At 33.7% G+C, this 24,498-nt stretch overlaps 1 protein-coding gene across 2 annotated transcripts in view; it reads left to right on the forward strand.

Moving 5' to 3' along the window:
- Gbe1 (1,4-alpha-glucan branching enzyme 1) overlaps positions 1–24,498 on the forward strand; it is a 210,950-nt gene that overhangs the window by 102,507 nt on the left and 83,945 nt on the right. For both annotated transcript variants that reach the window (XM_090347887.1, XM_090347879.1), the window contains 4 exons: positions 4,528–4,653; positions 5,645–5,780; positions 7,876–7,966; positions 12,445–12,654. In XM_090347887.1, the coding sequence (XP_090204013.1) occupies positions 4,528–4,653; positions 5,645–5,780; positions 7,876–7,966; positions 12,445–12,654 (563 nt within the window). The remainder of the gene's footprint in view (positions 1–4,527; positions 4,654–5,644; positions 5,781–7,875; positions 7,967–12,444; positions 12,655–24,498) is intronic.

Raw genomic sequence — 24,498 nt, forward strand, 5'->3', positions numbered from 1 at the left:
TTTCTTTGTCTTCTATTTTGCTTTTGCTTTTTTCCATTAAAATAGCCTTTTCCACATACTCTTTCCTTCAAATGGTTTAGTTTGTCTACAGATAGTTTTGTAATTTTACTAGTAAAACATTTTTTAAAACTTTCAGCTCACCTTATGATACTGTCTCCTTTATCCTATCACTTCTGAGAATACTTCTTGAATTTTTTTATTGGCATTATACCAGATTATAACTCTGTTTACTTAATAGAATTCTAGCCTTCACTGCACATGGATAGGTCTCTTTGAAGCACACTTTTCAGTAATGAAAACACGCTGTTTTTTTTAACCCCTTTTCATAGCTTTTTTTCTTTTATTACTATATTGATCTTTCAATATCTTGGACCTTTAAATCCTATATTTTTATATCATAGGTAATTCATTTGTTTTCTAGCCTAAGACACCTAATCAATCTTTACCCTATTACAACATTTCAGCATTGTTCGTGTTCTTTTCACTTAGAAGTAGTTATTCTTACTTGCTCAGGGATATAATTTTCAATGTCTGCTTTCTAAATCTCAAGTAATCCCTTAGGATTTTTTTTCATAGTCACCTCTCTTTATAAGGCTTTTGTTCAGGTAATATACTTGAAATGAAGCAAACACTTTATCAGTTCTGGTTAGTAATTTCTTTATTTCTTTACAGATCTGACTCTGTAGAGAGACAAAGAAAGGAAAAAATACAGTTGTAATACTTTTTAACTAGGCAGAGGACTGGGAACTGATTTTAAACCTTGAGGGATAATAATTTATTTTATGGTCACAGAAGCATCTGTCTTTCTAAGTCGTTCTAAGTAAGAACCTGCTTTTAGAAGAGGAAACTACAGATCCTCATTTATTTCCTTTAGAAAATATTCTGCAGTTTATTCTCTTCCAACAATGAATTTTAACTGTTTTACACCAAATCAAAGTAGTTGTAAACATATCTCAAAAATATGTCTGGTTTGTTATGTACTTTACTATTCTTTATGCCAAAGTTTAGTGGAATTTGATCTCATACTCAAGGTCACAACAAATATTGGTTTTCATAACTTATGTACTTAAGTCTTTTAAAGGAGGCTTTTTTTTTACTTTACATTTATTACCAAAATCTTTTCACTATTCTTATTCAAATTGTATTATGGATTCAACCTTGAAAATGTTTCTTGTTTCTCATTAAAGCAAATGAAAATTGAACTATGATGGCATGTTTTAAAAGAAGAAATGCTGTGTAATGCTAAAACAATAGGAGCCAATGAAAATTTATTAAAAGGTTATTGCTTTGGAAATCCAACAGACTTACTTTCTTTGCTCAGTTAAGCTACTAGCAGGAATGTTTTTTTCTTTATTTTTCTTTGCCAGTCCTGGGCTTGAGCTCAGGGCCTGAGCACTGTCCTTGGACTTTCTCAAGGTTAGAGCTCCACCTCTTGAGCGTCAGCACCACTTCTGGCTTTTTTCTATGTATGTGGTACCGAGGAATCGAACCCAGGTCTTTGTGCATGCTAGGCAAGCACTTTAACCACTAGGCCAAACTCCCGGCCCCAGGAATGTTTTTTTCTTCTATTGTGCCCATTGTTCCATTACAGAACTGAAGAGACTTAATCTGATCATTTAGTCTTTTTCTTCCTCCTTCAGTTCCACTTCTCATTGTATATAAATGCCATGTCAAAAGATTATATATATATATATATATGGTTTTGATAAGATTATTTAGTTAATACAATATTAGGAAGTTATGGACTAAGTTATAGACTAAGAAAGAAGGGTGAAGATCTTTCTAATGTAAACATTCTACTACCCACATGAAGTTATCAGAAAATTAAAATATATTTAAGTTTAAGAAGTTATGTTTATTTGGTATTTGTGGGAGGTTTAATATGTAAAAACAACAACAATGCCAATGGTAGCCTAAATATAATCTGAGTTCATATAATTGTAATAGTCAAACATATTAACTTTAATAAAACTTTATCCAGTAAATATGGTCATTTCTATGTCAGTGTTTATAACTATTAGAAAACTGCCTTGATGTTTTTATTATTTTTTTGTTTTCTCCCCTGAATCATGAAGTATACAATTAAATTACAATTAAATTTACAATTAAATTCCTTCTACTATCAAGGACTGTTTCTGGCTTTACATTTCTAGATTTGAAAATTCCAGATGCAATTACTTGTTTGATGTAGTGGTCTGTGCCTGTAATCAAAGCATTTGGGAGGTAGAGGGGAGGATTTATTCTTTGAGATCAGTTTGCGGACAGTAAATAGAGACAAAACAACACCATAGAGATCAATCTCTGTTGAACTATTCAAATATGTCAGATGTTAGATATCAAAAATAATTTTTCTTTTTTTTTTTTTTTTTTGCCAGTCCTGGGCTTGAACTCAGGGCCTGAGCACTGTCCTTGGACTTTCTCAAGGCTAGAGCTCTACCACTTGAGCCTCAGCATCACTTCCAGCTTTTTTCTACATATGTGGTACCGAGGAATCGAACCTGGGTCTTCCTGCATGCTAGGCAAGCACTTTAAGCATTAGGCCAAACTCCCGGCCCAATAATTTCTTTCTAAAATGGCAACATACACCTCTATACTAGCACCAAGAATGCAAGGAAGGAAGATCATGAATTTAGTTTTACCCTGGGTTACCTTAGAGGTCCCTATATATCAAATTTACAAAAAAATAATGTTAAAGAATGACAACAGAATGTGAAACTCAATACAAGGAATAAGAAAACCAAAGAATGTTAGTGCACTTTTCCATTTTCAGGAAATAGTATTGCTTGAGTTTTTTGTACTAACAGAGAAAACCGAAGAATGTTTTTTTCAATGCTAAGAACATAATTTAACTTCTAATCTCAACATTTTTATATAGTCAGTCTACTTTTAGAAAATGTAATTGAAATTTTAAGAAAATGACAGTAAACACCTTCAATCTTTTTTTTTTACAATGGTAGATTTGTCTCTTCTTTTTTAAATTGTATTGTATAGAGGGGTTACAGTTACATTCGCCAGATAGTAGTTTTTGTCCCCATTTCCTTTCCCTACCCCCTCCCAATCATCTTGTTTTACCCCCTTTACTTTCCTATTTCAATAAATAAGTATATATACAGTATGCCCGGTAACAAAGTCAGATATAGTAACAATGTGAGATTAACCAAAAGGCAACAAAATAGAGAAGAGAAATAACATAGTACATTAAGACAACAAGATAAATCTCTTGTTTCCATATCCTAGAGATCCTTTCATTTGCCTCATCTAGGTTTTGCATTATTGTAGTCCTTTGCTCAGAGAGTCCTAGAATCCCTCCAATCTTAATCACTCGGAAAATCTGTTGATATGTCTATGTAACTTAAAAATCTGATAGGTATGCTACATCTAACATGGTAGCCTCAGTAGAACTATTTTTATTCTGATTTTTTTTACTGAAAATTATAAGAATTTAAGGATAGTTAACAAAATATACTTCGTTTTATATAATAAAGGATTTTTGGTAAAAGTTCAGAATTGGTGAAATAATTGTGAGTGTATGTGTGTGTGAAGTAGAAAGGAAAAGGAAATAAAAATTATTCACTTATCTATTTCCAGTCATGGAAATTCCTAGAGAATAATACAGTATTAAAACTATAATAATATTTTATTAATAGCAGATGAGAAACCAATGTCCTTAAAATTTAAATATGTTTTTGCTTCCTTCCCTTCCCTCCCTCCATCCTTCCTTCCCTCCCTCCCTCCCTCTCCTCCTTTTCCTCCTTCCTCCCTTCCTTCCTGTGTGTGTGTGTGTGTGTGGTTGTTTGTGTGTGTGTGTGTGTGTGTGTGTGTGTGTGTGTGTGTGTGTGTGTGTGTGTACTGGTCCTGAGATTTGAAGTTCGGGCCTACATGCTGTCCTTGAGTATTTCCCACCTTCCCCATTAAGGCTAGTACTCTTCTACTTCAGCCACCTCTGTTGTTGCTTTTTGGAGAATTCTGTTAGAGCTAGGAGTCTCACAGATTTCCTTGCTGAAGCTGACTTCAACTTTTGGTCCTTAGTTCATAAGCTCCTGAGTAGGTAGGATTACAGATGTGAGCCACTACCACCACCCATTCGTTAGATATATTTTTTATTTTATTATTTTTTATTTAATTCTATTGTCAGGGAGATATACAAAGGAGTTACAGTTACATACTTAAGATAGTGAGTATATTTCTTTTTGAACATTTTTACCCCCTCCCATGTATTTTTCCCATGTATTTCTTCCATGTATTTCTCCCTCTCCCAGTCTCCTACCCCCTAGTTGTTGCATTGGCTTACACCCTTTGTCCTTTGTCTCATCATTTTGTTGTTCTCCTTCCCTTCCCTAATTCAAATGAATTTGTATATAATACACCAGGATTCCAAATCAGATATAAAGACAACTATGAACACACATCGATTGTTGATACTGGCACTTCTTCACTTCTTCCTTTCCTGATATTGCAATGCTTATTACTGGCTGTGTTAGAATTCTGAAGTCAATTTGAAGCAATAACATCTTGTTCTCTTTTTAGGTGGTTATCACAAGTAAAAGTGGAGAGATCCTGTATCGTATTTCACCATGGGCAAAGTATGTGATTCGTGAAGATGGTAATGTGAATTACGATTGGATATACTGGGACCCTGACCACCCATATAAAGTAAGAACAAGAATTGTTTAAATAAATGTGTTTTCACTATTTCTAAGAAAATACATTTTTCCTTTCTTTTTTTTTTTTTTTTTTTTTTTTGTGGATCATGCCCTACTCTTTAGCCAAGCCCCACTTCCTGTTTTCTAGAGGTTAATTGAAGATAAGGGTCTCAGGGCCTTTTGTGCCTGGGCTGTATTTGAATCTTGATCCTCACATCTCAGCCTCCTGAGTAGCCAGGATTACAGGCGAGAGCCACTGCCCTGTACCCTGGCTTAAATTTTTACTTTGTAATCTTAAAAGTATTGTTGGTAACCTTTCTTCCCCACTGGTTTAATACTTTACATCCCAGCATTGTTCTTGTGTGCATATCTAACTTTGTCATTGGTAGCCAGTAAAATATAGAAGCAAGCTTTCATTTTAACATCTGTAAGGGGTGATTTTTTTTTTCCCTTGAATCAGGGCTGTGTGCTTTCCCTAAGCTATTTTGCTCAAGGTTAGTATCCTATCACTTGACTGACAGCTACACTTCCCAGTTTTTTGTTGTACTTAATTATAGGGAGAGTCTCTTGGACATTTTGCCAGCTTGTTTCAAACCATAATCCTCAGATCTAAGCTCCCTTAGTACCTAGGATTATAGGCATGAGCTATAAAACCCTGCTGACTAATTTGCTTTTTAAGCTACAGTTTCTGATGTATGAGATTCTTCAACACTAATATTTCTTACTGTCATAGACTTGAAGCAAGATCAAGTGTCCTTGGGACAGGAAATTGGGAAGACTATCTCATAAATGAATTAATTAGGGAAACTTTTATGACTATATTATTAACAAATATGATATGTATCTTATACTTCACTTTGTGGTCCGGTAAATTGTTGAAGCTTATTAACAAATATTTGAATCTGATAATTATTCATTTCAGGACTTATTTTCCCTAAAACTAATTTTTGAATACCTGAGTTCTTTTTTTAAAATTCTATGTTTAATTTTATATTCTGTAGTTTAAGCATTCTAGGCCAAAGAAGCCACGAAGTCTGAGAATTTATGAATCTCATGTGGGAATATCTTCTCATGAAGGAAAAATAGCTTCTTATAAACATTTTACATGCAATGTACTACCAAGAATCAAAGAGCTTGGTAAGTAATAACTATGATTTTTATTCAGATAAAAATTTAATGAGTCTCTTCTATTAGAAAAGCTAATTACAAGTGTCTCTTTTTTGTTAAGAGATTAAATATGTAATAGAAATGCATTTTATTTTAGGCTTCTCAAATTGCTCTGTAATAGTGATAGCACAGAAAAGAGAAATGGATTAAGATAGAGCATAAAAATTCAAGTTATTATTCCAATTTCAATTTTAAGTAATGTGAACTGATGGCTTCTAAAATTGTAGATAAATATATAAGCATAATTACTTTTCTACAGAAGATAGCCTTTACTAATCAAAGTAGCCATTGATTATAGCCTGTTCATTTCAGTGTGTTAAAGCAAAAGCCTTATATTTGTAAGATGTCTGGAACTCATTTTCAAACCGTGTCATTGTTTAGATCCTCATCTGGATGACTTAATGGACATTCATGAACAATCTTCAATATGAGACATATAGTGAGAAATAAGGATGCACTTGAGTGTAATGATATAGAATCTGTTCAGGAGAATAAATAGTGTATTGCTGAATTATTGATTCAGAATGTAGTTTATCTGTTATTTTTTTAATAGATAAAAACTTTCAACAGCACATTTAGTGCTGCTGCAAAATCTAGACAGGGAGGTGAAATACATTTAATTACATTACTTCTGCCAAGGTATTCAGGTTTTGGTCAGGAAATAGTTTTCAAGTCAGGGATGAAGGATTTTAGTTCTATATGGATTTTAATTATCTGTGATGTTGAACCATCATTTCACAAATTAAAGTTAATAAAATATATGAATATATGGTAGTTTTAACTTAATCTTCTGTGAAGATAGTTGTGTGGATGTTCTTTCATGTCATTCAGTAATTAACTATTTATGACCTAGTTTTTACAAATTTGGCAGGGCAAAGATTCTCTTGTTTATCTTTTTGTCTGAGTTACCTAGCTTAGAGTTCTTAGAAAGTAAACGAATCCAATTATGATTAATTATGTAAAAGTTAGTATTCAAAGTACAAAATTGTACTTTATCCTAATAATTTGTATTGCTCTAAATTTTATGATTTACTTGATTTATGCAGTATGACAAAAAATCTATAACCACAGTTCTATTATTGTCAGTAGAGTTAATGTAAACTGTTTTAAAATAAAATAGAAATTAGTAGAAACTTTTCAGTAGATAATTAAATTATGGAGTAATATATTCTCCCCTTTAAAAGGATAAATCACTGATTCGGAGTATGAATTTTAATTGTTCCAGTATTAGTATTATACTGCAACTTGGGAATGTGGAGCTATAAAATAAAAACCAAAAGCAAAAAAAAAAAAAACCAACAAATTGTCACTTTTGTATAATTATATACTTAAGTACAGTTATATATTTAAGTACACTGGAGAACCTATGAATCATGAAAAACCTTATGAATATGAAGCTTATAAATATGTCATTTGAAATAGAATATTAAAAATATTTTCAAATAATTTTCAAATATTTCAAGTATGTAACCTCTTTCCTCTGTTATTTCCTATAATTTATGATTCAGTGTTACATATTTCAAAAATGCTTTTTATCTCACTTTCTTTATTGAAAGAATGGTGATATACACATTCAATTTTGGAACAATTGTATAGGTAAAAAACATAGGGCAAACTGGAAACAATGTAGACTGTAGAGAACTATTTGTGTATCAATGAGTGTTTTTTTATGTTGTATGGTAAAAATGACATATGAATGAAATATGCCTTATGTTACAGGATCAGTTTTATTTTTCTCTTATAATCTTCAATATGGATATTCTAAGTGTAACTGAAGTTTTAGAATATGCAGATTTCCATCTTTAATATTCTGAAGCCAAATTAAGTGTACATTTGCATATCGTTTATTGCTTGTTAAAAGGAAGACATTTCAAATAGCTAGTCAGACTATAATTCTAAAAGACTAAATGTCCAATTTTGTGTTAGAAGGTCAGACATGTAAATGCTGTTAAGCAGTAGAACTTCTCAAACTAATCAGAGCTTTTGCTTGTTAGGTTTGTGTCTTTAGAACATGCTCTTTTTTATTACTGTCTTTATGGTATGACTTTGATGTTTGCCCATACAGGATACAATTGCATTCAGTTGATGGCTATCATGGAGCATGCGTACTATGCCAGTTTTGGGTACCAAATAACAAGCTTTTATGCAGCTTCAAGGTAAAATGTAATTCTTTAATTATACTGATTTTATTTTGACCAAAAGTGTTAATAAAATGAATTTTAACATTTTACCTATTATTTTGAAACCCATTCTATGGCTAATAGACTCAATAGGAGCTAGGCATTTTCTTATACCAAGTTATAAGACTGTCTTCATTCTATAGCTTAAAGATTGACCCTGATTTAAAATCATATTTCCTGATATAACTTCTAATAAAGAATTCTTTCAATCTCTCTTTCAAAAAAAAAAAAAGAAAAAGTAATCATGTGTGTACCTGCAGAAACACTTACATGTTTGAGGACCCGTGAAGTAGTAAGAAAATTTTGTCTTACGGAAACCATTACTAAAAGAGTGCATACCATTTTGTGAAGAAACTGATTAAGTACAAACCTACCTAAAGATGCTTGGTAAAGATGTGACTGGGGCAGAAGGACCCTGAGAAGCCCTTTGCTATTATTGCAGTGTTGTATGTCATATATGGCTGCAAACTCAACAAATACAACACTGTTTTTGCTTTGTGGATATAGTATGATGGTAGTCATTAGTTCACACGATTTAGTATACAAATCAGACATAGTCTGATTTTGCTACACTGTTAGGAAATTAGATATTTATCCAGTTTAGATTTGATCTGAACCAATATTAGAAATGATATCCAAAACATGATTAATATTAACTGGAGGAAAGGAAGAGATGGGCTTAGGCAGATAACAATTTATATAGATGAAAGATACCCAAGTGGTTACATAATTATCTTTGTAAAAGTCCTTCATCTCAAATGGCTTATCTATGTTTGTTGTCTAAATTCTACTTTTGTCCTTTCTTGAATTTATTCCTACTGACAGCCTGTCCCCCTTTTTTTTTTAAACTTTTGTCATCAAGGTGATATGTAGTTACATTTGTCAGGTATATTACTTCTTGGACACCCCTTCCCATGAAAATGTTTTCCTTGGGGATATGAATGATTTTCAAGTTTCAAATATAACAGACTCTTGGCTTATTTTGAATGATAGACACTTTATCACAATTGCTTCCTCCTGGTTTCTTTAATGTTTTATTTTTTTTTCTATACTTGAGTTCCTAAACATTAGTTCTTATTCTTTATTACTTTTGCCCTTCTTCAATTTCTTTTGCACTTAGTATCGTTATCTTCCATTGCTCAATCCTTGTTTCCATTCTGTTCTGTTCTATTTGGTCACTGTTATTTCTTGTACTCTTTTTCCTTTGCTAACTCTTTCTCCCTCAATTCAAATATCTGTTTTCTGCCCCATGACCAGTGTAATCAATATAAGGTGAAAACCATATCAATGTCATTTTTCAGAACCCATCACTTATTCGCTCTTGTAGATTAAAAGTTACAGGTCTAGTATTGGCTTAGAAGTTTCCATTGATCTGTGTCTTGTAGAGCCTTATAGACTCAGGTCTCTCCCCCTTGACCACTCTAATTCAGCTACTCTATCCAGGTGGCTGTTCTTCAATTGCTCTTAGCTTATTTCTTTCCCAGCAGTCTGACCTTGCTATTATTTCTTCTCTAGTACTTTCTTAGCTATCCATATCCCTTTGTTTTGTTGTTTTACTTTTTTTCCTTTACTCAAATGTTGCCTTTTATTTGAAAGCTTGTCTATTTTAAAAAGAAAACTTAGAAAACTTGTCTGTCTGTCTGTCTTTCTTTCCTTCCTTCCTTCCTTCCTTCCTTCCTTCCTTCCTTCCTTCCTTCCTTCTTTCTTTCTTTCTTTCCTTCTTTCTTTCTTTCCTTCTTTCTTTCTTTCTTTCTTTCTTTCTTTCTTTCTTTCTTTCTTTCTTTCTTTCTTTCTTTCTTTCTTTCTTTCTTTCTTTCTTTATTCATATTTATTGTTCTAGTCCTGGGGCTTGTAGTCCAGACCTGGCCACAATGTCTGAACTATTTTTGCGCAAGGTTAGCTCTCTACTACCACAACTCCACCTGTGGCTTCTTAGTGCTTAACAAGAGATAAGCCTCTTAAGAACTTCCCTACCTGGATTTGTTTTAAACTGCAGTCCTCAGATCTCAGATTTTTTTTTAATTTTATTTTATTTTTGGTATGATGTATAGAGGAGTTACAGTTACATTCATCAAGTAGTGGGTATATTATTTCTAGGACATTGATACCCCTTTCCATGATTTTCTTCCACTTTCTCTCTACTCCCTCCCATTTTTCCCCTTCTCTTTCCTATTTCAAATAAATAAATAAATGAATGTACAGTATATTAGTTACCAAAGTCAGATATAGTAACAACAAAGGATAAACCATAAGGGGAAACAAAAGAGAAAATAAATACCTTTACATAGTATATTGAAAACAGTCTGAGTATGGGCCGGGAGTTTGGCCTAGTGGTTAAAGTGCTTGCCTAGCATGCATGAAGACCCGGGTTCGATTCCTCAGTACCACATACATAGAAAAAAGCTGGAAGTGGTGCTAAGGCTCAAGTGGTAGAGCTCTAGCCTTGAGAAAGTCCAAGGACAGTGCTCAGGCCCTGAGCTCAAGCCCAGGACTGGCAAAAAAAAACAAAAAACAAAACAAAAAAAACCAACCTGAGTAGTCAGGATTACAGGCATTATACCAGTATTGAGCAGCCAACCTGCCTTTCTTATAGATTTTTTTGTTTTGTTTTGTTTTCCTTTTCCTTTGGCACTATAAATACTATGTACTATTTCATGTATTTTGCTCATTTGTCTTCTGCTTATAATATAAATTCCACAAGAAGAGTGATACTTATATTGTGTATTGCTGAACCTTTAGAAAATGAAAAATTTCTTGTCCCATAGTATGTAACTCACTAAGCATTTGATAAACAAATAAACAAATGGTGATGTTAGAAGTGTTGCTCGGATGGTAGAGTGCCAATCAGTGAACAAAAGCATCAGATACCGAGTTCAATTCCTAGTTTTGCAAAGAAAGAAAGAAGGAGGTGTGGGGGGGGGTTGTGGAGGAAGAAAGGAAGAAAAGAGTAAAACTTTAGGGTTACTTATTTATCGATTATGTAGTTCAGTAAACAGAAATAAAGGGTATGTCGCTGATAAAAGGAAACTAATTGAAAAATGTTATAAGACAAGATAATGTTATTGAATGTAGAAAGTAGAGTGTGTAGTTGGCTGTAGAAAAGACTTTGTTCTGAGGAGGATGAGAGCTCAATAAGGTTTATTGCAGAGGATGGCAGGACCTTCATTAAATTTGAAAATAGAGCTCCTACTGCTAGGTAGAGTACCCCATGAAGAGATTTGCTTTTCACTAAGCTCTTCTTTGTTTCACACTGGAGCACACAGTGACAGCCCCTGCTGGCAAGAAACATTCTAGTGAGGTAGAACCATAAACAATTAAGAACCAGAGGAATTATTATTTTTTTTAAAGGGCAGAATTGATGCAGGGAAAACTTTAGTGTGATATTTTACATAGGATAAGATGTCTTAGTTTTTAAAACATTTTATTTCATGTACATTGGGAGACTAACTTTTGGCAGTACTGGGGTTTGAACATGGTGATTTGTGCATGCCAACAGTCTTCCATTTGGGCCACAAAGCCTCATGCATTTGCCCAACCAATATTAGACTGTGATCGTCTTTAGTCTACCTCCTATATTGTTGAGGTGCCATGCTTATACCACCATGCCTTTGGGATAGGGCCTCACTAATATTTTTTGCCTAGATTCGCCACCAACCATCATCCCTTTGCTTTCTCTTCCCAATGAGCTGTTATTTTAAGCTTAAGCTAAAATACCAAGCTAGCTTACTGCTTTTAACACACATTAGTATACATGTGAGCGCCTCAACTTTTTTGCTTCGGTGGTGACACATGTGGCCTATTCATTTGGCCTAGTGTTACCAAAGGCATTCCAGTTTGGGAACAAGATGTTCTCAAACCAAAAATCCAAACACCAGAGATCATTTTATCTTAAACACATATGTCCATTTGTATGCACAGACAGGTGAATATGAATATCCATGATTGGTTTACATTTAAGTTGAATGCCAGCAGGTTGGAGGATAGCATTTTTGCAACCTCAAATAAAAAGTTTTAGAATATAAATCTTTAGTTAATACTTTGATTTATTCTTTTTTTTGTATTTTTTTTTTTGCCAGTCCTGGGCTTGAGCTCAGGGCCTGAGCACTGTCCTTGGACTTTCTCAAGGCTAGAGCTCTACCACTTGAGCCTTAGCACCACTTCCAGCTTTTTTCTATGTATGTGGTACCAAGGAATCGAACCTGGGTCTTTGCGCATGCTAGGCAAGCACTTTAACTCAGCCAAACTCCCGGCCCTTTTTTTTTTTTTTTTGTATTTTTAAATTTGCCTAGTAACAAATGTATCTCTGTGGAGTTGTAAGTAGCATATTATGCTGTATTTTCTTATTTAAAACATTTAGTATTGTGCTGAGCAAGACCACTGATGGGGATGCAATTGGCTATTTGATTTACATGTGGTCTATTTTTTTTGTTTTGTTTTGTTTTCTTTACATTTAGTCGTTATGGAACACCTGACGAGCTAAAGGAACTTATTGACACAGCTCATTCGATGGGGATTGTTGTCCTTTTAGATGTGGTACACAGCCATGCCTCAAAAAATTCAGAAGATGGGTTGAATATGTTTGATGGGACCGATTCCTGTTACTTTCATTCAGGACCTCGAGGAACTCACAATCTTTGGGACAGCAGATTGTTTATCTACTCCAGGTAGGTACACAGACAACAGAAAGTTCCTGTACATATTTATTTTTGTGTGTGTAAGGCTCCTTAAAGGAATTTCATTAAATCCACTGTATGTTCATTCTTGTTATTACTTAAGGGTCTCCATTTGATGTTTAAAAATTATATGTGCACTTGTAGTTTGCATAAAATAACTCTTTTTTTTTTCTTTCCTTGTTTTCCCTCTACTGTATCCCCCCAGTCCTGAAGTTTGAACTCAGTCTAGGCTCTGGATCTGTCCTTTAGCCTCTCTGTGCTCAAGGCTAGCTAACGGCCACTTGAGCCACAGAGCCACTTCTGGCTCTTTCTGTAATAAAGCCACCAACATAACCATGTTTATTATAACACTACTCACCATAGTCCAAATATGGAATTAGTACCACTCTTTATAGTATACTGTGTTAATTTAAAATTTTTCAAATGAATATGATTCATAATATACTTGTTGTTTTTGCCACCTCAGAATTGTAATTGGCATCATGTTATACATCTAAAGAATATTTTTTTTTGATAGTCCTGTGGCTTGAACGCAGGGTCTCTGTACTATCCTTGAGCTTTCTCAAAGACAGCACTCTGCCACTTGAGCCACAGCACCATTTCCAGCTTTTTCTGTGTATGTGCTACTAACGAATCGAACCTAGGGCCTCAGTCATGCTAAGCATGCACTCTACAACTAGGCCACCTCCTGGGCCCAAGACTAGATTTATCAGTTTTATTTAATCAAGGGAAATTTTCTTGTAGTTAAATATTCCATATTTTATTTTATTTTATTTTATTTTTCCATATATTTTTTATTGTAATTAATAGAAGGGTTACATTTTATAAGCCAGATAGGAGGTGCATTAATTCACATACATTGATATCCTTTCTCATGTCTTGGTCCCCATTTCCCTCCCCCCCACCCCCACCCCTCATCTTGTTTTCCCCCCTTCACTATCCAATTTCAAATAACCAAATACAAATATATCTAATATATCAGATAACAAAGTGAGATACTGTAACAATATGAGATTACCAAGGGACAGCAAAACAGATGAGAGATAACATAGTACATTAAGGACAACAATCACTCATTATATAGGTTTTGTTTCTATACCCTGGAGGTCCTTTCATTTAGCATCATACTATATGGCCTTATGTATCTAGGTTTTGCTCTATTGCAAATCTCTTAGCAAGTCATTTAAAAAAGTTACACTTCATGTTTTTAATAATATTATGACACTGATTGAAATTATTTAATTTTAACAAGTGCTTGCCAATAATTGATGAATAAATTAAATCATAATTATTAAATATATTAATATTATGTTTTTATTTGCTCGTACTTCACGTCTTCTTTAAAGAAAGGATCTTTTTTTGTTTTTAAAGTTTCACTTTTCAATTGGTCCCAGGCTAGCCATACTTGTAATCTAAGATTTATTATTGAGATATTTAATGAATAAACACACCTCTGATCTCTGACTGCCTAAATTCAGGGATGTCTTAGCTGATTTAATTTAAATTGCAAAATTTAATACAAACTCAAAACCCTCAAAAAATGTAGCACTAATATTTATCTGCAGCACAAAGATATCATTCATCTTTAAACCAAAAAGCACCAAATACCTAATGTACAGATTGGGCATCTTTAATCTGAAAATCTGATGTCTAAAATACTTCACAAATTTAGACATTTGAGTCATGTTAGAATGGTAGAAGTGGAAATGTCCACACTCCCGATGAAGTACAGCGCAAATGCAGGCATCCTCAAAATATTTCATAAGATTAGCATGGGAACATTAGGGAGTTTTTGTGTGTGTGTGTGTGTGTGTGTGTGTGTGTGTGTGTGTGTGTGTGTGTGTGTGTATTACTCCTGGGATTGAACTCAATGCCTAGCACTGGGCTTTTTTTGTCTCAGAGCTTGAACCATAGCTCCATTTTGAGCTTTTTGGTGATTATTTAGATATAGGAGTCTCATCAATTTTCCTGCCAAGCATAGCATTGAACCTTGATCCTCAGATTTCAGCCTCCTGAGTAGCTAAGATTACAGATGTGAGCCGCCAGTGCCTGGATTAACATAGCATATTCCTAAAGAGCTCATTTTTTTAAATACACATATATACCATACTCCAAAAACAGCATGCTCTGGTCATAAGCATGTTGGTATGGGCCACTCAAAATTTATAACTAATATTTTTACAGTTAATTTATTTGAAAAAATGTGCTAATTTTCTTTCTTATGTTGCATTATACATACACTTAGCCTTAACTGGAATGTAAGCAAGTGTAGAAAAATTTTCCAGAAAGTAGGTTTAGAAAGATAAGAAATCTTGTTTTCTCAACATAAATTTAGATAGTATGTACACAGAAGAAGTTGTTTTACTGTGCAGTTTTCTTAATGCCATGTGTTACTTCATATTTTGTTGCTGGATAGAGTCACTCCTGTAAGATAAAGTAATATCATAGATGATAAAAGATACGAGAGGTATCCTGGTTCTAGGCCTGACTACTCTGGTATGAATTCATTCATCATTCATAAGCCTGTTTTCAGGCTTTCATTATTAGAGGACAAAGAGTGTGGGAGTCAATGCAATACCCTTTTTGAAGGTAGTTTGTTTTTGTATCACTTTTTGAATATTCCCTTGTATACTGTAGGCTTAAGGCAAATATATTTATTGAATTAATCTTCTAATGTAGAAAGTGCACAAGAAGTACTGTTGATTCTAGACCATTTTTTGAATGAATGAAGATTTACCTCCACTTGAAAACTGAAATATATGAAAGTCACATGTGAAATTACAGACTTTCACATTCTATAATAATAATTCTATAGAACTATACCTTGTAAAGAAATATACAATGTACATGGATTTTTATATTATTATACAATTCTTTAATAAAGAAGCTTTATGATGCAGTTTTCTATACTTTCAGTGCTTAAATTTGTATAATTTTTGAAAGATATTGTATAATTTTCAGTTATTTATTTCAGAAATTGAGAAACTGATATAAATTCAATAATATATTATGGCTTGGTATTCTTTCTCAAGTGCACAGTTTGATAAAAAATTCATCTTATGGTTTTATGAATATTCAAAAAGTATATGCTCTGCTATAGTGGCTTAATCTGCATATGTACTTTCTATTATTTGAAATTTTATATTTGATCAATGTCTACATTTTTCAATGTTTATAGACTTAGTTCTGTGTTCTGCCTTCAATTATACACCATTAAAATATAGAAAATAAATGAACAAATTTAACTTATCTGACCCAGTAAAACAAATAATTCCACAATAGATTTTACAATATACAAAATCAGAGTAGTGTTGAAACTCAATCTTTCTTTCTTCCTTCCTTCCTTCCTTCCTTCCTTCCTTCTTCCCTCCCTCCCTTCTTCCCTCCCTCCCTCCCTCTCCCTCTCCCTCTCCCTCTCCCTCTCCCTCTCCCTCTCCCTCTCCCTCTCCCTCTCCCTCTCCCTCTCCCTCTCCCTCTCCCTCTCCCTCTCCCTCTCCCTCTCCCTCTCCCTCTCTCTCTCTCTCTCTCTCTCTCTCTTTCTTTCTTTTTGTGGGTCATGGGACTTGAACTCAGCCTGGGAGCTGTCCCTGTGCTGTTCAGCTCAAGGCTACCACCCTACCCCTGAGCCGAGTTTTTGTCCCTGAGCTCATCAACTGAAGGCTACTGCCCTACCCTTGAGCCAAGCCCCACTTCTCATTTTCTAGAGGTTAATTTGAAATAAGAGTCTTAGGTTCTTTTGTGCTGGGCTGGCTTTGAGCCTTGATCCTCACATCTCAGCCTCCTGAGTAGCTCAGATTACAGGTGTGAACCACCACGCCTGGCTGAAACTCAATTTTTAACTTATTACTCATGTATGATTTATTAGACACTTTACTGATAAAATTTGTATTAGATTGAGAAAAATGTATGTCTTTCCTTTTACAGTTAACTCCAATTTTTACTTGCAGTGGCAGTTGGAACTTTACAAAATGATTGTATGTTGAAGTTGTTTTTTACTATCTTGGAATTCATTATTAAAATCCCATTCTGCTCTTTTGTTTATAACAAGTGTTTGTTCTAATTTGTAATTGGAGTATACTTAAGTAGGGGAAGTTCCCCACCCCCCTCCTGCTTTTTGTATTACTGAGGTGACTAAATAAGGAGTGGAGTATCACCTCTAGAAGAAACACACACATGACTGACATTTTGTCATGGCTGTCAGGTAGAACTGCAGCCATGACAGTATGAGTAAGAATTCAGTTCCTCTCTCAGCATTACCTTCCACATATGACTAGAGACCTCTTGAAGGTGGGTGTCTCAAAAACAATGTGTAGAATGCATTTCACGTGGTCTGAATTTGACAAGTGATTAACTGTCAAACGGTCATAGATTTGAATGAGGGAATAGAAACCTTGTTTTTCAGTGGGAGGAGCATGAAGGAATATTTGATCTATGTTATGAATAGCTGTATTCACAAATTCAGAAGAGGTTTATTAAAATATCTGTCCATATGACTATCATTTATATCAGGTATTTCTTTTTTATTGTATTTTATTGTCAGGTTAATGTAGAGAGGGGTTCCAATTACATTATTCAGGTGATGGGTACATTACTTCTTGAACCTTGATAGCCCTTCTCATATTTCAGCTATATTTCTTTACATAGAGTTATATTGGTTATCATAAAAGTAAGTAATAAAAATGTGAAGCTAACTAGAAAAGACAAAATCAAACACCAAAATTAGTTTTCTTTATACATTTAATTAATATACTTTTATTCATCTGTGAGTGTATTCCTACATACATATCAATACATAAAAACCCAATACTCTACTTTTACCTCTCCATATTGTAAGTACTCTACCTGTAATTGTGTGTTTTTTTCTATATGCAGATGAAATCAGATACCAAGTTGTATCATATATTTTAAATATAAATTATCCCCATATTCTGATAGGTTTGTTAGTATAATATATTGACAAATACTTATAAATAGTATTTGGTTTGATTAGGGTCTAACTAAGCCTTTTAAAACTGGCAGTAACTTTTAAAATTAATACGTACGTTGTTTGGAAAAAAATTATCTTATATAGAATTCCATCAGCAGAGATACATAGCTCAATTTCATCCTATCTATATGTCACAGCCTGTCACATTTACAGTCTCTGATTCAAGTGCCATCATCAACATTATCAGAATTAAATCTCTCACTCTGAGTAATGCTAGAGACCCTGACTGTGCTATTTCATTACCTGGTCTGAATAAATTTTCAATCAGGGGCTGCCCATGTTTTAATTTTCTGTCTTCTCAGTTGAACTGCCTTCTACCTCTACTAAATTACTAATGACAGTTCATAACAGAAATTGGGTTGTCCTTTCTTCACTTGTTGAAGAGTACTTTCTGACAAATCTTGTCATCTAGAAGTTTTAGGAGTGCCCAGAGACGGAAGTTATGGATATAACATAGAACTTTCAATTTTGAATTCTACTTGTTTACTCTTGTGGCATTATATCAATGTACGTGATGATATTGCAAATGTAGATTTGTTTCAGTTTAATAACTATGCCTTAGCCATTACTAAGTCTTCAAATGAGTATCTTTTCTTCTTTGAATGTTCCTTTCAAAAACACTGAGTCTTGAGGAGGCTTATATTATTTTTCTATAAACTTCCATTTCAACATGAAATTTTTATAATTATATTCTATCATTATATGACAACTCTTCTATTAACTTACTAAATGTTCTTTCAGAAGGAACAGTGACTATACCCTTATTTCCTTAGGGTCATAAGTACATGGAACAAAGTGTATCTTAGTACCAATATTATGTTAGTATCAGTATATTTCCGTTGAAACTAATTAAAACCTTTGTCCCAAATTTGCATATGGAAGGGAATTTATGAATACCTTCCATATTCAGTTTATTTGCATTAGATTTTTTTCTTTTTTGTTGGGTGTGGGACTTGAACTCTGGGCCTGGGCGTCATCCCTGAGCTCTTGAACTCAAGGCTATCTCCCTACCTCTTAAGTCACAGCACCACTTCTGGTTTTCTGGTGGTTAGTTGGAGCTAAGAGTCTCATGGATGTCAGTGCCTGGGCTGAACTAAGATCCTTATCCTTAGATCTCAGCCTCCTGGGTAGCCAGGATTACAGGCGTGAGCAACGTACCCAGCTCAGATTAGATTTTCTTTTAAGAGTTGGTTTATGATATTTTATCAAATATAGATATAAATATTCTAAATAAATATGTATTTCTATATGCTATGACCAAATCAGTTCTTAATCCCAAGACTTAATGTAAGGGTTATTATGCAATTAGGTATTAGCTAATAAAGAGATGACAAAATCATGACTTGCAAGATACTTAAAAACTAAGCATCTAGGACATGAGCAAAAACTGCCAAAGTTATATTTAAGAGGGCTTTAAAGTAATACTTAGAGTATTTTTTCACAGCTTGATTACCCTTTAGCGAAAATGTTAGCCATCAAATATTTTGGTTTGATTTGTTTTAATTTTAGAAAATTCTCGGTACATAAGATATCTTAGAGAATGATACTCAGATCAAAATACAAATATATTTATATTTTATATACACCATATTCATATAACCTAAAGATAATTTTAGATAACATTTTTGATGCCCCTTGCATTTTAACTTCAGGCCATCAGGTGTGGAATTTTCCACTTGTGATAACATGTTAGCACTCAAACCTGTTTTGGACTATTTTAGATTTCAGATATTTAAATATGCATTGTTCTGCTATTGCTTAATCAATAGTAAATTTGATCAAAGCAAGAAAGATGCAATGAAACTCAAAGGATAAATGTGAATAACCTCTTGAACACAGTTTGGTGCTATTTTGAGAAGTTAGAGGTATACCTATACTAAAACATGTTATTATACATATGTAATTAGGAAACTGCTGAGCACATGTTAATCAGAATTTTTAAGGGAAAATTAAAACCTCTGAAAATTTGCTCTTCAAGTAGTGTTGCCACTTTAAAAATTAAAGGGTGTAACTACGTGAATAAAGAATTTGGGGTAAGTAAGTGCTGGTGACTCATACCTGTAATCGAGCTACTCAGGATGCTGAGATCTGAGGATCACAATTCAAAGCCAGCTCTGGAAGAAATATCTTAAGACTCTATCTCTAATTATCCACCAGAAAACCGGAAGTGATGCTGTGGTAGAGAGCTACCCTCGAGCTCAGGGACAGTGCCCAGGCCCTGAGTTCAAAAATAAAGGCAAGCATTGAGGAAATTTTTACTTATGATTTTATTGTCAGAAAGGATTGCAGTAAAATTTCTTTATTAAAACACATTAAAAAGCTTGCCACAGTTTTGGCCAAAGTTTTAAACTTGCTCTAATATAAACATATCCTAACATTTCATTTTTCAATTAAAGTAATACCTTCTAACTTTAGACTTATAAATTCCACATTATTTGCTTTGTTAAAAGCAAATTGCAGTTGCATATAAAACAGTTTTGAACATAGTTTAAACACATTTCAAAGTAGTCAAATGATAAAAAAAAAAACCCACTAACTGGTATATCATTCTTCCTTAAGTACATATAATTCTTAGAAAAATTAATAGCTTCTGGAAATGTTGGGTATACCATAAAAGGGTTCAGTATTTTTTTCACTTATACCATTTTCTTTAAAAAAAATTCTTTCATTATTTCTTCCCTGCTTTAAAGCAGAGTCTTATTTCAGCTTTATTAAGGTAAAATAGTTAAATCTAGTATTTCAAAGAAAAGTAGAGTTAGCTTCAAAATTCAGACAGACTAATTCTCTTTTGTAAAAGAGATTAAGAAAGTTGCTATATCAATCTAATCTGTCTGGAATTGAGTTCAAATACTAGAAATATAACTTCTTTCACAGGCTTTATGAGATTATTTAGCCTAGCAGAAAGGTTTCTATTGATGCAGAGCACAGCACAGGGGTAAGGATTTACTGTCTTTGTATAAACTTTGTTCCTGGTATTATCTATCTCATTTATTCCCTACCAGTATAAACCTTAAATGCCCATGGGTTCTGTGAAAAGTCTTAAGAATTTGAGTCTTACACACCTATCACACTCACCTTCCCAAATCCAAACTTACTTTAAAGTAGAACTGTTTACTTCAAATTTGAAAAATCTCCACATTGTCCTAAAAGCAGCTTCCTTAGCTTAAGATAATAATGCTTTACCAGATTGTGAAAATGGCCTTATGGTTCCTATTCAAGTGATAATCCCTTAAGTCAAGGACTTTTGTGGAATTTATAATAATAATGATGATATCTAGCTTTCTTTATGACCTTTTAAAACAAGCAGAGATAAAAATCAATTTTTTTCTTCTATTTTTATCTGTAGGTAACAGAACAACTTGTTTAAGCATGCCAATTTTCTGGAGTTTGGACTAGCGGAATTGAAGGCATAAAGAGATATTTCATGGTTTACTAGCTTGAATGACTGCCTTAGTATTAGTCCAGAGATAAAAAATAAAACAAGTTATCTGGAGCATTCTCATGAATTTGAAAGGAATCTTAAGAGATATAAAGCTGTTTGTAACATTATAAGCAATAGAAAAGTAAGTCAATTAGATGTTAGGCTCACCTGGTTTGAGGGTGTGATGTCAATTATGCTGCTTCTGCTGCTGCTTCTTGTTCCTCTTCTTCCTTCCCCTCTCTCTCCCACCCCTCTCTCTCATCCTGGGGCTTGAACTCAGGGCCTGGGCACTGTCCTTGAACTTACTTTGCTCAATGCTAGTGTTTTTCCACTTGAGCCATAGCACCACTTCCAGCTTTTTCTGTCTATGAGGTACAGAGGAATCAAACCTAGGACTTCGTGCATGCTAGGCAAGTACTCTACCACTAGGTCACTCCCAGCCTCAAAGTCAGAACTTTTATTAAAAGTCTTTTAATTTGAACAAATGATTTGATTTACCAAGTTCCTTACCACCAGCAGTAAATTAACTCATCTAATCCCTACCATTCTCTATTGCCTGTTTCTTATTTTCATCAGTATCCTTACCAGTATATGATAACCTACATACTTGATTTTTCTTTTTTGTCAGTGGTAAGTTCAAACTCTGGCCTGGGCACTGTCTCTGAGCTCTTTTTGTTGTTGTTGTTGTTACTTTGAATCACACATATACTGCCTTTTTGTTTGTTTGTTTGTTTAGAATGTAAACAATGTAAATTGCTTCATACTGCATTTTTTTAGTTAAAGTAGTGCTTACCTCTGTTTCCTTCATTTTTATCTGTTTTTTTGTTTTGTTTTGTTTTGTTTTAGAAAATTTTCACTGAAATTCTTTTGGTGGCACTACAAAATATCTTGTTAGGGTTTCTTGTTTTTCACAACTAGATTCAGCTCTGAAAGTTATAAAAATATTCTAAGAAAATTGTATTATCAATAGATACAAAGAGCAAAAAAGTAACAGTCTTACATAATATATACGCAAATGATTTTTTCCTTGTTCTGTGCTGAATGAACCAAGCAACTGGCATTTGAATCTTAGCTTTACATGTAAAGAACTCATGATGATAATGTTATATGTGTGCTACAGGGCAAGGTTTCCAACTGTATAAAATACAATGAATGAAAATGTGTGGCACATGACTATAGAATGCTATAGCATAATAGACTTATACTTTTACATTTCTTAATTTTTTCTTTTTAAATTATTTTTAGGTAGTTGTACAAACAGGTTGCCATTTAGCAATGCAGTTTATGAATACAATATATTTTAATCAATTCCATCCCTTTCAACATTGTTACCCATCTACCTCAAACCCAGGGCAGCCTTTGAACCTTGATCCTCAGACTCAGCCTCCTGAGTAGCTAGGATTACAGGCGTGAGCCACCATGCTTCCCTCACTCTTTTTAATTTTGATAAATGTATATTGGGTTCTTGACTGCATCTTAGCCCCTTTCTCTTTACTTGTGCATCCCATCCTACCACATTTGAGTACTCATTTCCTTGTGTGTTTTTTGTAAATTGTAATTTATTTTATTTTTGTGATAATGTATAGAGGGGTTACAGTTACATTTGTCAGGTAGTAGATACATTACTTCTTATGTATTCATACTCCTCATGTTTTTGTCCCTCTTTTCCTTCCTGCACCCCCTCCCAGTCATCTTGTTTCCCCCACTTCCCTTCCCTATTTCAAATGAACAAATAAACATATTTATAATATACCAGGTAACAAAGTCAGATACAGTAACAACATGAGATTTGCTTAACTTTTATTTTGCCTTTGTAATGAATTTCATCATTTGAAATTTTCCTTGAATCTCTACCATATTTCAATTAATACATTTGTATATACATGCATGCCTAGCATATTTACTTTTAGATTTGTAAGCTAAATCTAGCTTCTACATATAAGGGAAAACATGGATCTTTTGTCTCTCAGGGTCTGACTTGTTTCTTTAACGAACTTTTTTCCAAGTATTTCCATTTTTATACAAATGGTACATTATCATTCTATTTAATAGATGAGTAAAATACCATTGTGTACTGTCAGATTTTTTAATTAAGGATATAATAAGGGGACAGCAGCTAAGTAAGTAACATGCTGCCCAAAGCAAACAGGCTCTGACTAAGGTAGCTGTCATTAATCACATACTGCCAGTTATTTCTAGTGGAGAATGTGGGCCATAAAGGACCTCTCACTTATATAAAGGCAATGAGTGTATTTCTTGTCAAACATTTGTTACCCCCGCCTGTCATTTTTTTCCCACTTTTCCTTCCCCTCAGACTCCAGTAGTTATAAAGCTCATTTCCAACATAGTGTCTTGTGAGTATTGCTATTGTGTTGCTACACCCTTTATCCTTTGACTTACCACTTTGTTATTCTTCTTCCCTTACCCAAATCAGATAAAAGTAGATGAAAGACATAGGGTACCAAAATGAAAAACAGTGACAAGAGGAGATAAACCAAGGATGGGGGGAGATGAAAAGAAAATGAAAATGAAATAAACTTCACACAGTGCATTAAAACAACAGTAACAACAACAAACTTATGTTTGGAGTTGATTTTGCTTAGCATCATCTTATAAGGTTATATTACATGACTATTGAGCTATTTGTGATCCTCCGCTAGGACTATCCCTACACATTTTTGCTAATCACTACAAATGAAGGAAACCATGGATCCTATGTTTCTTTGGTTCTGGCTAACAAATTTTTTTCCAGTTCTTTCTATTTCCTTGTGAATGGCTTAATGTCATTCTTTCTGATGGCAGCATAGAATTTCATTGTTTATATATACCACATTTTCTTGATCCATTCATCTACTTAGGGGCATTTGGGTTGGTTTCATAGCTTAGCTATGGTAAATAATGCTGCAATGAACATAGTTGTGCTGATAGCTTTAGAGTATCCTTTTCTGTGTTCATTTGGGTAAATGCCCAGGTGTGGGTTTGCTAGATTATAGGGTAGTTCTATGTTTAGTCTTTTGAGAAACCTCTATACTGCTTTCCAGAATGGTTAAACCAGTTTACATTCCCACCAACACAGTAGGAGCATCAACATCTACTATTATTTGTTTTCTTAACAATGGGTGAGAAGGAATCTCAATATGGTTTTGATTTGCATTTCTTTTATAACTAGAGATATTCATGTGTCTACTATTTTTATTTCCTCCTGAGAGAAATCTCTTTTTAATTCTTTAGCACATTTTTTAATGGGGTCATTATTTCTTTGAGGGTTTATTGTTAAGGAAATTGAAATTTTGTTATGCAGTCCTTGTTTGTTGTATAGCTAATGAAGATCTTCTAAGATGTGGGCTTTCTATGTATCCTGTTAGCTATGTCCATGTCCTTTGTCATGCAGAAGCTCTGCAGTTTAATGCAATCCCATTTATCCAGC

The sequence above is a fragment of the Megascapheus bottae genome, chromosome 1 (genome assembly GCF_031878675.1).
Source record: "Megascapheus bottae isolate mThoBot1 chromosome 1, mThoBot2.hap1, whole genome shotgun sequence".
Taxonomy (NCBI): Eukaryota; Metazoa; Chordata; class Mammalia; order Rodentia; family Geomyidae; genus Megascapheus; species Megascapheus bottae.